Raw genomic sequence first — 14,715 nt, 5'->3', positions numbered from 1 at the left:
CCAAAAACCGCGACCTGATGCTTGGCAAGCATGAAAATGTGCAAAAAGACAACACAGGTGAAGACACTCCTTGAGATTATCGCACCAAACACCATGATAGATTTTGAAGAAGCCTACTGGGTCTTACAAAGATTCTAATCGATGATAATGAAGTACATTGTGATTTGTGGGTGCCTTAGACCTAGCATATGAAGTTTCAGAAAATTTCATAGAGCCAATGTGGCGAAAACACGAAAAATACATTTCGAAACTTTTGATGTCATGCGCGAATATTTCGGCATCAAATTTAAACAGGAAATTTCAACAATGAGTTCTCTCCGCTAACAATGTACACGTGATAGTGAAGCATGTGACGTTAGTATTTGCAGAGTGCAATTCATCAAACCAAACCAAGTCACTGTTTCTCTTTAGCATCCCTTCAAGAACATGGGAAGAATACATTTCATTCCTGTACCATGCTCTTTAAAGGAGTGCAAGCTATTATATATGAAATCTTATATTTTTATTGTCCATTTAGATTCAAATACAAATAAAAATCATTACAAATCATTATGGAGCATTTTTTTTTTTTTTTCGTTCCAGAACAGAAACGTAATGGAACTTCTTATGGTGGAACTAGGCCAAAAGGAAACAAAAAAACATCTCATTCCAACATCCCGGCTACGAGTGCTAATGTTGCATGTGACCTTGATTGTGCGATGCTAGCAGTTTAAGGTGCCTTGCATCGAGTAAATGTGCAGACAGACTAGGCAGGCACTCATTATAACTGCCCGCTGACCCCCAATAAAAGAACTACACTGAAACCTCATCTTAACAAAGTTGCATCTCGCACAAAAATAAGTTATATGCAAAAATTCATTATAAAGGTTTATTCCTTACGCTATATCTATTGCAAGACTATTTTTAATTCACTTGGCTATAACCAGTATTTCGTCATATCCTGGCTCATTAAATAGAGGTTTGGGTGTATAGCTGTAGCTATTATTTAAGGGGCACTAAAGGGAAACAATGACTGGGTTCAGATTGATTACTTGCACTTTCAGAACTCTGCTGCCACAAGTTGCACTCTCATAAGATCATTATTAGTGAAGAAAATCAAGGTTGAAGTTTCATTTCTAAATTCAGTACTAAAATCTGTGCTCGTGATTTAACAAATTTCAAAATGTATTTTTATATTTTTGCGACATTGGCTCAATAAAATTTTCAGAAATTTACTAGGCTAGATCTATGGCACCCACAGATGACAATGTACCATATATACTCGAATCTAAGCCGACACCCGAAATTGGTAAGGCCAGAAATAAAAAAAAACTTTCCTTGAATGTAGGCCGTATTGGAATAAAAAGGAGAACACCATTTTATTGGTAGAAAACACAACCTTTATTCTTACTCAAGCGCACACTCCGTAAGCATGTAGTACATAAGTTTATTCATCGTCGTCGTCATCATCATCGTCCGCAACATCACCGTCTTCTTTGTTGCTGAGTTCGTCCCAGAGAGCATCATCCTCGCTGCTGTCCATTTCATAGGAGATACAATACTTTTTGAAAGCCCTTATTATCATTTCATTTGGGCTTTCATTCCATGCCGCAGCGATCCTGTTTGCCAGCTGGCCGAGCGAAGCACGCTTGATGCACCCAGTTAGGGTGAACTGGCATTTCTCTGATGTAAGCCAGTCAATGTAGCACTTACGAAGCATGTCTTTAAAGGACCTATTAATTGTGACGTCAAGCGGCTGAAGTTGGCTGGTCATGCCACCAGGAATTATGACGATGTCTGTACCAGCACAAAAAAGCGTGGTCTTGGCACCGTCAGTCACATGGCCGCGGTAGGAGTTAAGGACTAGAAGTCAGTGCTTGGACAATGTGGCCCCTGGGCGGCGTTCCCAGACTGCTCTCACCCATTCCTCCATTAAACCGCTAGACATCCATCCTTTCTCGTGAACATGCACAACACTCCTGGGGAACTTTTCATCCGCTGGTACGGTCTTGTGTTTGAAAATTAAGAACAGAGGAAGTTTCCGCCCATCGGCGGTGCAGCACAACATAACCTTCGTTTACTGTTTTTCGTAACCCACCATCTTGACAAAATGGTTGATTGGGCGAGTTGGTGATACATTTCAGTTGGTAGTTAGCGCTTGTCCCTGTCTTTCCGTCTGCTTCTACGTTGTGCGCTTCCATTTCATAATTAGCCACCATCTTGAGCTTCACTTCCTTCACACCCTTCTCGTTCACGGTGTACCTCATCGGCATGTCAAAGAACACCGGGGTCTGGTCGGCCGTTTGACCATAATGTACCACTAAAACTTCACAAGGTTCTCCTCGAAGTCATTCGTAAGCTTTTGACACACGGAGGTTCGTCATCGCAGGCTGAATCCAGACCGTCTCATAAAGCGTGTTGTCCAGCTCCTGCTGGCTTTGAAACAGGCTCGTAAGACACCCTTGGCGATGGCGACCTCTCTGGCCTTCCCGTGAATAATTTCAGTCGCCACGGGCATTCCCGCTTCTCTCTGTTCTCGAACAAAATCGGCGACAACTTCTTTCACTGCATGGTGTTGGCCGGTTTTTAGTCCATGGGGGTTGCTGCACAACCGAAGAGTTCCGCATGTTGTTTTCGCCATCGTCGCACATTCTTTTCGTGCACGCCGAACTCTTGCTGCGCTCGTAGGTTCGATGTCTTTTCCCCATGTAACACGACCTTTGGCTTAAACGCCGCGCTGTAGTAGCACCGCTTGGTTGATGCCATCAAATATGAAGCACAATTGGCACAGGCGTTTCCAAAGCAAAAGGCACAACTACACTGCACGATCGCTTTTAGAAGATGACCATTGACCAACTCCGCGCCTCCTCTCCACACCGTCCGCCACACAATAGTCGATAGGAGGCCAAGGTGGCAACAGCCGGGTTGAATTTTACTCTTTATTTTTTTTTTTTGGAAACTGGGCTTGGCTGAGAATTTGTTTCATTTTATACTCCGATAAGCAAATTTGGTATTTCTATTCTATTTAAACACAGAGCAGGTGTTCTGAGCAACACAGAAAAAAAAATTTGCCGCGTATCTGCATGTAATCTGCAAATGTCGTCGAAAGACGGTAATCTTGCGTGTGGAGAGAGTGAACAAAACATTTATTTGATGTTCTGCGCAAGAAAATTCGTGAATGGTATTCCGGAGGCGCTGAGTTAGAGTGCCTCGAGCGTGCAGCGGAGCCGAACGAGCGCATAGAGTCACGTCACACGTGAGACATGAGCGCCATCTGGCAGTTTCTTTTGGAAAAACAAAGCGCGTGGCCGTGCGCGCCCGTCTCAGAGGTGATAAGGTGTAGAACGCGAGGCGACGGGTAGGTGCCACCACCATTTCGTCTTAGCAAAGCATTGGAAACACTCCCCGTTCCGTGCAAGCGTTGCATGATAAGCGCAGGGTTATCTGATAAGCGCTACAGTTCTTAAAATTACTTATGTATGCGTTTTCAAGTAAAAGATGCATATGCAGAATATATGCGTGTTGTTATGGTGCCCCAGACATGCACAATAATTGCTTTTTAATTGACAATTGCACAAGCATGAATGCTCAACCTTCAGCAACATTGGTGGTCGCTGCGGATGGGGTTGGCCGTTTCAAGTACCCGATGCCGGTAAGAGTGGACAGACAAATGTACAGACAGACAAAAATTTTTGCGTCGAAGGTTCCTAAGAAAGACTATCGTCTTTAAAAAGTTCAGTTTTTGTTCACTAAGTATTGCGGCTAGATGGCGTCAGCCGCTGCCCGATCTAAAGGGTACCGCCATGTCAATCCATCCATCCATTGGCGGTAATCATGTGACACGATCCACGTCTTCCTGTTTTTGCATGGCTTTTAAAACGTGAAACCTCGCCGGCTCGACGACCTTCGCTCCCTTGGTGCGTGAGAGCGGGACTGCATGATTTCGGGACAATGGACCATACGAAAGCGATAGGGACCACTATTCGCCCGCTGAACAGGCCTGAGCGGCCTCGTCACCACGCAGCTACCGTAGAATGTCATGAAAATGAGCCTCCGGCATGCAAAACCGGTACCGTAAGATGGGTGCATTGAGGGCCGTAATGCCGCTAGCGCGGCCTGGCCTTCAGGCATGTGTCAGCGGCGGCCAAATCGTGGTACTCGAATCTAAGCCGACCCCCTCCCCCTTTCACAGATCAATTTTTCGAAAAAAAAAAAAAAAACGTCGGCTTAGATTGGAGTATATACGGTACTTCATTCTCATTGAGTACAAGCTATGCAGGACCCAGTGGATGCCTTCAAAATCTATGTCACGATGTTTGGTGTGGGAATCTCATGGCAGCGTCTCCACCTGCATCTTATTTACGTGCGTGTTCTCGCCTACAAAGTGTAAAGCTTGGTAAGAGTAGTGTTTTTGAGATAGTGAAATTACACTTTGCTAATACGCGAAAAATTGTTTAGCTCTTTAGTGTCCCTTTATGTCGGTGTCCATAGTCCCAATGGTTGTACAGATTTTGGAAGCCATAAAACAAAAAAGATCAAAGGTCATTGTAATGAGACTGCACATGACCTTACAATGGAAAGCGTTCTTGTGAGAGGACACTGCAGGCCACTCTGACACTGAGCAGAAGGCCAGTGTTTTTTCCTGGCCGTAGATCTTTCAACTTGGCTTGCTCAAGACTTGCTAGTGGCTGCACCTTGAAGTCCCTCAGCAAAGCCTTCATCTTGCGTGGCTTAAGATGACCCTGCAACAAAAAAAAGCTCTCAGGTGTAAATGTATTCCCAAGTACACCATTAAGTGCAGTCCCCTTCAAAGGACCTTCATAAAAATTTTTTAAGCATAGCGACATCCGTCCAAGAGCACAAAAGTCCAGTAAGCCCTTGAGACAAAGTGCAAGGCACTACTTGGATTGCTAACATCACTGCACACAGACAGATGTCTTATGCTACAGAACTTTCATGGTTTTGTCAATGTACTGAAAGAGGAAATAAATCAATAAAAAGTTGGCACGTATTCAGAAATGTTGTACTCTAACGAGCTAGTTCTACACCTAAATTTTTGTTTTACCTAGTCATCATACTGTATGGTGAAGTAGCGCACTTTTGATGAGGACAAACGGGACAAGAAAGACATGACACTGGCTACACTGGCAACTAATCTTATTTCAGAAACACTACTTTATATATACAGTCGACGTCCCGATTTCCCGTACCCTCAAAATTCTGAACATGCTCAATTTCTCGAACTCATCTGTGACACTGTTAAGTTTCAAATAGTGTCAATGTATCAAAAAGTCCAAGATTCCGGACACTTACAGCCTTCGGCATCCCATTTCACAGACTTTTTATTGTTAACCGCCGACCCAAAGTCACAACCGCTGTCACCATTTTGGTTGTTTTCATATCCTCAAACAATCCATACTCGGATCGCAAATATGGCCAGCAGCACCGCCGTCTCACCGTGCCGCGACTGCCGTAACCTCGAAACCGCACGTGTCAATCCGTTGCCAGCCGTAGCTTAGCGAAGCCAAACCTCACTGTGTTCGTTCACGTGTGGTTTTGTCAGCTCTGCGATCGTGTCTGCGGTTGATCGTTTGCTGCTGCGCGCTATCTTCAGTGATCACGTTTCCCGACCTTCAGCATCCACCGGGTTCCTAGCTGTTTCGTGCTGCGCTTTTCGTCGAGCGAATTCGGCATTTACAGCAATGGCACTGACTGCTCCTTCATCTTCGTGCATGCCTTCAATGCACACAAAGCCCCCTTGTAGGCTCACGATGAAGAAGAAAGCCACCATCATTGAACAGGTCCAACGTGGTCAGTTGCAGGCAGAGGTGGGGAAAGAGTTCGAAATTTCGAAACAAACTGTTTCAGACTTTATTAAAAACAAGGCGAAGATCTTGGAAGTGGCAGCAAAATCAACCGGGGCTGGAAAGAAGAATGCGAGCCAGAGTGTTTACCCCAAGCTCAAGGAAGCGCTTGTTGTGTGGCTCAGTGCCATGATCACTAAGAAAATCCCTGTGTCAGGCGACATCCTGAAGCAGAAGGCAGAGGTTCTCATACTTCAGATGGGCATGAAGTTCAGCGATGGATGGCTTCACAATTTCAAGAGCCGCAATGACTTGAAGTTCAAGAAGATGAGCGGGGAAAGCGGCGCCATCGAGGATTCCATTGTCACCGAATATCAAGATGGAAAGCTGCAATCCTTGTTTCAGCAGTTTCCACCTAATTATACTTTCAACTGCGACGAAACTGGACTGTTCTACAAGCTACTGCCAGAGAAAACGCTTGAATTTGCTGGTGACCCCTGCAACGGTAGCAAGCACAGAAAGGAGCGGCTCACTGTCCTCGTTGGCAGCAACATGTCAGGCAGCGAGAAGCTTCCGTTACTAGTAATAGGCAAGTCGAAGCATTCAAGATGTTTTAAGGGGCAGTGTTCTCTATGAAGCTAACAAGAAGGCGTGGGTAACGCAGCAGTTCACAGCCAACGAGCTCGGAGTTGACGCGAGCACTGATGACACTGTCATCGGTGTAGAGCGGCAACATGAGGTTGAGTGAAATTGAGGCAGACATAATCGCGGGCAAGCAGAACGCCGTGCAAAAGAAAATAGGCAACTTCTTTGCGCTCAAGTGCTGACCTATAAGGAAGCACCGGCCAGGTTGTATTTTTTTTTTATAAACGGCTCTCTTCAGAGCCACTTAAATGATGCATTGGCTGAACTGCAATGGGGAATCTGGTACTACGGCCGTTACCCTCTCTGTCAGCGAAAAATACCTACAACAAAAGGTGCATATTCAGATGCATTCGTATTTCCTGACGTTTTCACGGTCCCTTGAGGGTCCGGAGAATCGGTCGTTGACTGCACAGACGAATTCTACTAGACATTCGACACGAAAATGCAGTGGCACTGTTGTTGAGTGTTTTGTTTCGCGCGGTAGGCAAAGACCACTGAACCTACCACACAGTTGCTGTCGTGCACGCACTGTTTGCCGTCGTGCTGTGAATAAAAAACGACACACCAACCAGTTGTTCTTAAGCAGAAAGACAAAAGAGGTGCAACATGTTTCTGTCCACTTTCTTTTTATGACAACCGTCACAAGAAATTCACTACAGCTGTTAAACATGAGAACTCATCTGTGATGCTGGCTGATCGCTTATGTGACCAAAACTCAGCGATTCGTGACCAAACTTCAGTGATGCGCGTACCTCAGTTTATTTAACAAAAATAAAAAAGTGTCATTGCAATGTCTCACACACGATTTTTCGGCATAAGCCTTTTGTCAAGCCATTGGAAGTATGCTTAAAACACAAGTACATAGGCAGTGTAGATAGCTTTGTAATATGCAGAAATTTACCACGATAGAAAAATATGAAGGTCAGAAGAATCAAAATGATTTTATAGTATCCACTAGAACTAAACTGTGGCTGTGTTATTAACACAGCAGCGAATGAAATTAGGACTTCGGCTACACTTTCCCAAATTGTACGAGTCTGTGATAGCACGTGCAGCACAAGTGCATTGAACATGGCTGTTCTGGCTCTGATACACATTAAGAGATTTCCGTTTCAGAGTCCTTGTTGGAGCCATGAAAGCCTTCTCTGTTGCGGCCATCTGGCCGCCCCTTGTAAATACACGAGAGGCGCCCCGACCCGTAGCGCTCAAAGGCCGCATTGCAGTTGCAGTGCCAGTTGTCACGTGATCATAAATGGCGGTAGGGAAGATTTCTGCTATGCCATGAGGCTGTGATGCTAGAAGAGTAACAAGGAGTGCTCACTGAGATGCTGCCTGTGTACGTGCTGGCCCATATGTTGCCCACCTCTATCTCGACATGAAATGAGTTCACTAACAAATTTAAGTTGGGCCATCACAATTCAGTTTTCTATGTAGCCATATGTATATATATTCTTGTCGAAAAGGCTTCATAGCTTTCGCATTATGGACGCATTTCTGCCCCTAAAACAGCTGGCGGACTTACCAAAAGCAGTTGCGTATTAAAACTTTATAATGTGGTCCCTTCACAACATTTTTACCCTGCTTGGCCAATACTTGGTGCACTAACTTCTCTTTTTTTGATTGTGATTCCTAGCTGATGTGTGTCCTTGTGTACCACCGTTGCATGGAGAACTAGCTTTAAATGACTATTGATCACCTTCGCGTAGCACGATGCCACGTGTTTCGCCTCGTACATTTCTTCTCCTTACAAGGGCAGCCGCAAAGCCTACTAGCACGTTTTGAGTCATCATCATCATCACCATCATCTAGACTTCGCCCACTGAAGGTCAAAGGGCCTCATCCATGTTCCACCAATCACCCCGGTCCTGTGGTATATGTTACACCCACAAACTTCTCAATCTCATCTGCCTACCTAACTTTGCATCTCCACTTCCCGCTTTTGCCTTCTCTCTGAATCCAGTTCGTGGTTATCACGCCTACGCTACATGCCCTGCCAATGCTCATTTCTTCTCGATTTGAATAACGATGTCCTTGATACCAGTTTGTTCGCTGACCCACCCTGCTCTCTTCTTGTCCCTTAAGGTTACACCTATCATCTTCATTTCCACTGCGCGCTGCGTTGTCCCCACTTTTAGTTGAACCCTCTTTGTCAGCCTCAGGGCTCCTGCTCTGTATATAAGCACTAGTAAGATACAGCTGTTATATATTTTCCTATCGAGCAACAATGTTAAATTACCATTAATTACCTAAGAATGCCGCCCAAAAAGAGCTCCAGTCCATTCTTATTCTTCAAGTTACTTCAGTCTTATGGTTTGGCTCTATGGTAACTACCTGTACCACTTCAATGCCTCCAGTGCCTCGCTGCCTATCTCAAAGTAGTACATTACCTTAGTTTCTGCAGATTAATTTTCAGACCTGCCGTTCTACTTTCCTTGCTCAATTCAGTATTCTTAAGCTGCAATTCGTACCCTGAGATACTCATCAAGGCAATGTCATCACTGAACATCAGGTTACATACTAAGGTTTTTTCCATTACCTCATATCTAGGGCCATGCGAATAGAAAAATTTTGGGTGTGAAGCGAATTCAAATATTGAAGTGTGATTGCAAATCGAATCGAATAGTATTTTCAGAATACTTTGAAGTAAACTTTCAGAGAAAAAAAGAGGATTCCTAAGTATATTCTGATGAGATAGCAACATGAAAGTGTTTCTTTCAGCTAGGTAATTGAAGCGCTGCCGGGGTGGTGTTTTAGGGTTGTCTTATCAAGAATGAGGCAACGCAGAGGCCTAATTGTATTTATGTACATGATTCATGCAACTATTGCACCAAAGTGTTGCCAACAACACTTTACGCGTGAAAGGCAAATATGCCCCAGCCACTCCCCCTCTTTCAACTTCTGTCGAAGCCCAGGTGATGTGGCGAACAAGGGTGTACTCCCTTCGAGTCAGGAGTTCCAGATCTGCCCGGTAGGCGTCAATATATAAGAACTAGGCTTGTGCGAATATTTGAATGCTTCGAATATTCCAACGAATAGTTGAGTATTCGAATTTGCTTCGATTCAAATTTAAATTATCAAATATTTTCAAAGTATTCATAATGCACGAATAAATGTATATTAGACCAAATGTCAACACCTGTAAAGGTGGTTTCAGTGCAATGTAGGGGTGCTAAACAGTGAAAGCACCTACTCCAAAAAATTCGCTTTGCCGTGAAGCCCCCTTCAAATTTAAAGGGGCCCTGCAACACTTACAGAACATGGTCAGAAAACACTGCCGATCGGTAATCGAGGCTACCGAAAACACGCGAGCAAATATTGTAGCGCAGCACCTGGCCTGTAATTCACAATAATTTTTAAAGCTAAAAATTGCTTTGTTTCCTCGGCAAATGACACTACAAGCTCAAAAATCACTCGTCGCAGCCAAGAAGAAATATACAGCTCTGGTCACACACAGTGGCTGATTTGAGCATAATGCACTTGAAGTTACCAAGGCCGCATCTTGTCCACGAGTACGTGCGCGATCTCACTGAAAAGCCACGTATTCGAAGAAAAAAAAAAAAGAGGTGCTCAAGGTCACGAGGTGCATGTGGAGTATTTTCTTTGGCCATGCCATTCCTCCCTGCTTAGTTTCCAGCTATTTCATCAAGACGAGAAGAGAGAATGCAACTGCAGTGTGCGACGAATTTTTGGAACTCCGCTCGTACTGGACTGATTTTAGAAACTTGCGACAGTAAATTTGTGAGGCAACAAGCATGTTTACTGGCTCCATGGCTACTTGAAGAAGTGTTGCAGGGCCCCTTCAAAGCAACATGTTACCCTCAAATCAATTCTCCATTTTCTTAAGCTTGTTATGCCGGCTTATATGATCCAAGTAAAATAAATTTTAAAACATTAAGTATCTTACAGGTTATCACTCGCATCCTTCCGAAAGTACTACTCAAGGTTGTTTCGACTTCCTTCGAATGAAGAAATAAATTGCATTTGCATAGAGCCCTTATTTCAATTCAAAAGAAATATTGTGCAGGTTAGTTGGGTCATAATAAATATTCCCTTTTTTTTTATATGTCATGCATACCATTTGAATTCGTTTCGAAATTATTCGATCAAAGCCACTATTCACTTCGAATTCGCTTCGAACCAGAAATTCACTATTCGCACAAGCCTGCAATAAGAACATTTAAAAATTTTAATGCTAAATACCTATGGCGTCCGATTTTTCGGACTTTCTGCCCATATTTCAGGTCCAAAACAGCATTAATCGAGCTCCAACCTTTTCCCCATCTATCATCTCCATGTTACAACCAGAGTTTTCTTGAGTCAACACATTTGTGACTAAAGCAAAGCCTAAAAGGTGGCTTTGTCGCATTATGAGGGGGTAATGGGGTGAAGCGTAATAAACATCTGAAGGAGCTCCTGTTAATCGGACGTCAACTGTGTTTGTCTTCAGGAAGTTTGAATATAAGTTTGACTAGCAAACTTCCAGTGCAAATAGAATCAAACAGCAAACACTATTTGAAATATATTCTAAATTTCGAGTGTTCACACACCCATACAGATTTCCCAAACCTTTCCAATCTAGGGCACTGGAAACCTTCAGTAAGCATGTTGTGAATAGCATTGGGTAGATCATGTCTTCCTGCCTTACACCCTTCTTTATAAGAATTTTGTTCCTTTCTTTATGGAGGACTATGATGGCTGTGGAGTTTGTGTAGATTTCTTCCAGTACATTTATATATGGTACGTCGATGCCCTGATTCCACAGTGCCTGCATGACTGCATCAAATGCTTTCTCATAATCTATAACGCTTTATATAGGGGTTGGTTATAATCTGTGCTTTTCTCTACCACGTGAGTGATAGTGCCAATATGGTCTATTGTTGAGTAGCGAGTAGCAAATCCTGCTTGGCCCTTTGGTTAATTAATTTTTAGTGGTCTTAATTCTACTGGCTATTATCTTCGTAAATACGATAAAAACTCGAATATAGGTTGACCGCCCCCCTTTTACTTTGAATCTCTGAAAAAGAAATTTTTTTAAATCGTAAAGTATCACGACACACCCTTACCTTGATAAATACGCGATACAACTAACTGCACTGTGGTGACGTTTCTCTTTATTTCAAATCTAGCTGCACTGTGGTGACGTTTGTTTTTATTTCAACACTAATCTTATGTATTTAAACGTCACAAGGCCACAAAGTGCTATAACTCAGACTCGTCCAAATTTGAGTCCGACGACGTCTGTTTCTCACTAGTTACGCCCATCCAATGCGTGGCTGATACAGCATTTGCGAGACTTGCAGACCATCTCTTGCGGAACAGATTTCCAAGCTGACGACACTCGGCCACAAACGGTCGCGAGCTGTGGACGTCGTAGGTGGCCAGCGGGGGCCTTGGTATTGTCGCCCGGCATCCACTCAATGTAGAGCTCATGCACACGATCTTTGAAGGGTTTATTGAGCACTACGCCCAGTGGCTGGAGGATTGATGCTAGTCCCCCAGGTATTACGACAAGGTCCCTCTCGCTATCGGACAGAGCTCCCTTTACATGAGCCGTGAGGTGGCCTCAAAATGAGTCGAGCATCAACATGCTCGGTCGCTGCAAAAGCGCCCTGGGTCACCCATGAGCCGGATGCATTCAAGCATGAGGGACTCATTCATGTACCCTTTTTCATTTGCTCACACGATAAGATCCCGGAGAAAGTCTTCTTTTGGTAGCCCTCTTCTATTGAAAATGATCTAAGGGGGCAGCTTCTTTCCATGGGCAGTAAACGCGAGCATCACTGTAAATCGCGAATGCTTGTTGCTTGTTGTCAAAAGCTTCACTTGCTTAGATCCTTTAGTGCTCACAGCCCAGTTCGAAGGCGTATCGAACCAGACCGGAGTTTTGCCAGCATTGCCCATGTATGCCATTATGTAGCAATACTGTTGACGAAGCCTGATGATGAAGTGCTGATACTCGACCAGCTTGTTATTAAAATCTTTGGGCAATTTTCGGCACACAGAAGTACGCCGCCTCAGTGCAAAGCCTTCCCGCTTCATAAATCGGCAAACCCACAATGGCGAGCCCTTGAATTGCACCCTTGTGGGCCCAGAGTTGCACACTCTCTCGACAGCTTTCATGTGGATGCACTCTGCTATCATGGGTAGCGACCTCTTTGCACGCGACTCGCGGACGAATTTGGCAGGTTGCGTTTCCAGTTTGGGTGCACTGCAATCCGTCCATGAAACAAAGTTTTTTTTTGGTTGCTGCACGATGTGATGCACTGCTTTTGGCTCCTCTGGTATCGGGCGCTTTTCTCCGATGCACCGAATTCCCCTTGTGCCGCCAGGTTGCCGTGTGCTTCAGCATACTTGAGAACTTTTTTTGAGCCTATTGTAAACTGCCATCGACTACCGCTCATTTCTGAAGCAAATAGAAAAAAAAACAGCAGACTGACAAAGATAACCGAGGCAAAATGGCATTGCTAGTACACTCTAGACCTTTCCTAGCCTTGCGTAACGGCACTGCTGCTGATAGTCACGATGGCAATGGAGGCTTGCGAGTTCAGCTGCCTATTGTTGCGAGACTTCCACATTTTTTTTTCTGCCAATGACCAATATATAAGACAAGGGTGGACTTTCCATTGCATTTTTTTTATTCTACCTATATTGCGGTTTTTTATAGCAGCTTGTAAAAAACAAAAAACAGTATAAGCTGGTCAGCTTATAATTTTTTCAAGTCCTTGATGTCCCCTTTTTCATGCATTAAGATTACGTAAGCATTCTTCCAAGACTCTGGTACTCTCAACGTCAAAAGGCACAGAAATACAGTGGCCAGTTTTTCCAAGACAATATGCCACCATCTTTCAACAGATCTGATGTTGTTTGATCCTTACCAGTGGCTCTGTTTCCGTGCATTCCCTTCAAGGCTTTCTTTACTTCCCCTGTGTTTAGTGGTGAAATGTCCGATTTCTCTGGGCTAACAGTACCTTTCACATTGTTGTCCTTGTTTTCAAGGCTACAGTACAAGTCTCTCAAAAACTCCTCAGCTGCTATAACTATTCTATCCATATTGTCAGTGACATTGTCTTCCTGGTCCCTTAGTGCATACATCTGGCTTTTCCTGTGCCCAGTTTTCTCTTCGCCTTTTTAAAGCTTTGCCTGAATCAATGAGCATGTTTAATTCTTTCCATATTGTACCTTCTTATGTCAGCTACCTTTCGCCTACTCATTCATTTTGAAAGCTCTGCCAGTTCTATTTTGTCTGTTGTGTTTGATGTTTACACGCTTTGATATTTTTTAATCACGTTTTTCGTCTCCTGAAAGGGCTTGCCATTGTACCAACTAATGACTGCACCTCAGACTTCTACAGCACACTCTGAAATTACAATTATACTTGTAAGATTATCATTCATTGCATCATTTTCTTGGTTGGAGCCGAGTATCTGTTCTCGAGTGCAATTTTAAATTCCTGCACTTGCCCTCTCAGTGCAAACTCATTAATTGGCTGCTTGCATACCGGTTCTTGCAACTCATTTCTCAACTGAAGGCAAACTCAAGACCATACCGTCCTGTAGTCACTGCATTATATCATGCCGACTGTTTCCACATTCTGCACGATGCCAAGGTGTGTGCACAGTATGAAGTCTATTCCATTCTTAGGGTGCACTAGAATCATCATGCGCACTGGCGCGTGAGAGAGATTGTCAAGAGGTTTTTTTTTCATTTCTCAGGCATTTGTAGTTAGCAGAAAAACACAAAAAGTAACAGATATAAAGCTCGAAACTGTCTAATCGGACATTTTGCAAACTGGTTAACAACTTTCTCATTGAAACTTTCGGCCCATTTTCGTTGTTCAACAGGTAAAAGTGGCCAAATTAACAACTGATGAGAATACAAAAGATTGCCCGACTCACTACAGGCAACAGCCAGCAACGTGCATTTGATCACGTCCTCATTGAGTGTGCTGGCGTATTTTTAAACTGGCGAAATATAGCTGGGGCAGCCTGTAAATGAAGTACTGTTTCTGAAATAAAATTAGTTGAGAATACAGCGAGTGTTGTGTCTTTCTTGCCTTTTTTCAGCCAAGTCAAAAGTACGCTTCTTTACTATACAGTATAATGATCAATCACCAACCAGCGCGGCTTTCAACCCTATTGAACTCTTCATTTCTGTTTTTTAAGTGCATGTCTCTGAAGATTACGAGAGAGTTTGCAGTGCAAGAATACCGATCTGGAGTTCTTAAGCAGTCCTGCACTGATCGGTACCTGCTTGATGTAAAAGCAGTGCGCTGCATACTGCTGGTAAT

The 14,715-nt window shown here is 43.8% G+C and overlaps 1 protein-coding gene across 6 annotated transcripts in view; it reads right to left on the bottom strand.

Annotated features, from left to right (window-relative positions):
- The window catches only part of LOC119177121 (tetratricopeptide repeat protein 5), an 80,832-nt gene that overhangs the window by 48,682 nt on the left and 17,435 nt on the right, over positions 1-14,715 (bottom strand). For all 6 annotated transcript variants that reach the window (XR_012887084.1, XM_075878137.1, XM_075878138.1 and 3 more), the window contains one exon: positions 4,552-4,721. Coding sequence is in view for 5 of the 6 variants with exons in the window: in XM_075878137.1 (XP_075734252.1) it covers positions 4,552-4,721 (170 nt within the window). In the remaining variant the exon portion in view is untranslated. The remainder of the gene's footprint in view (positions 1-4,551; positions 4,722-14,715) is intronic.

Source organism: Rhipicephalus microplus, chromosome X (genome assembly GCF_043290135.1).
Source record: "Rhipicephalus microplus isolate Deutch F79 chromosome X, USDA_Rmic, whole genome shotgun sequence".
Lineage (NCBI taxonomy): Eukaryota > Metazoa > Arthropoda > Arachnida > Ixodida > Ixodidae > Rhipicephalus > Rhipicephalus microplus.
This window is presented reverse-complemented; position numbering and strand designations above follow the sequence as displayed.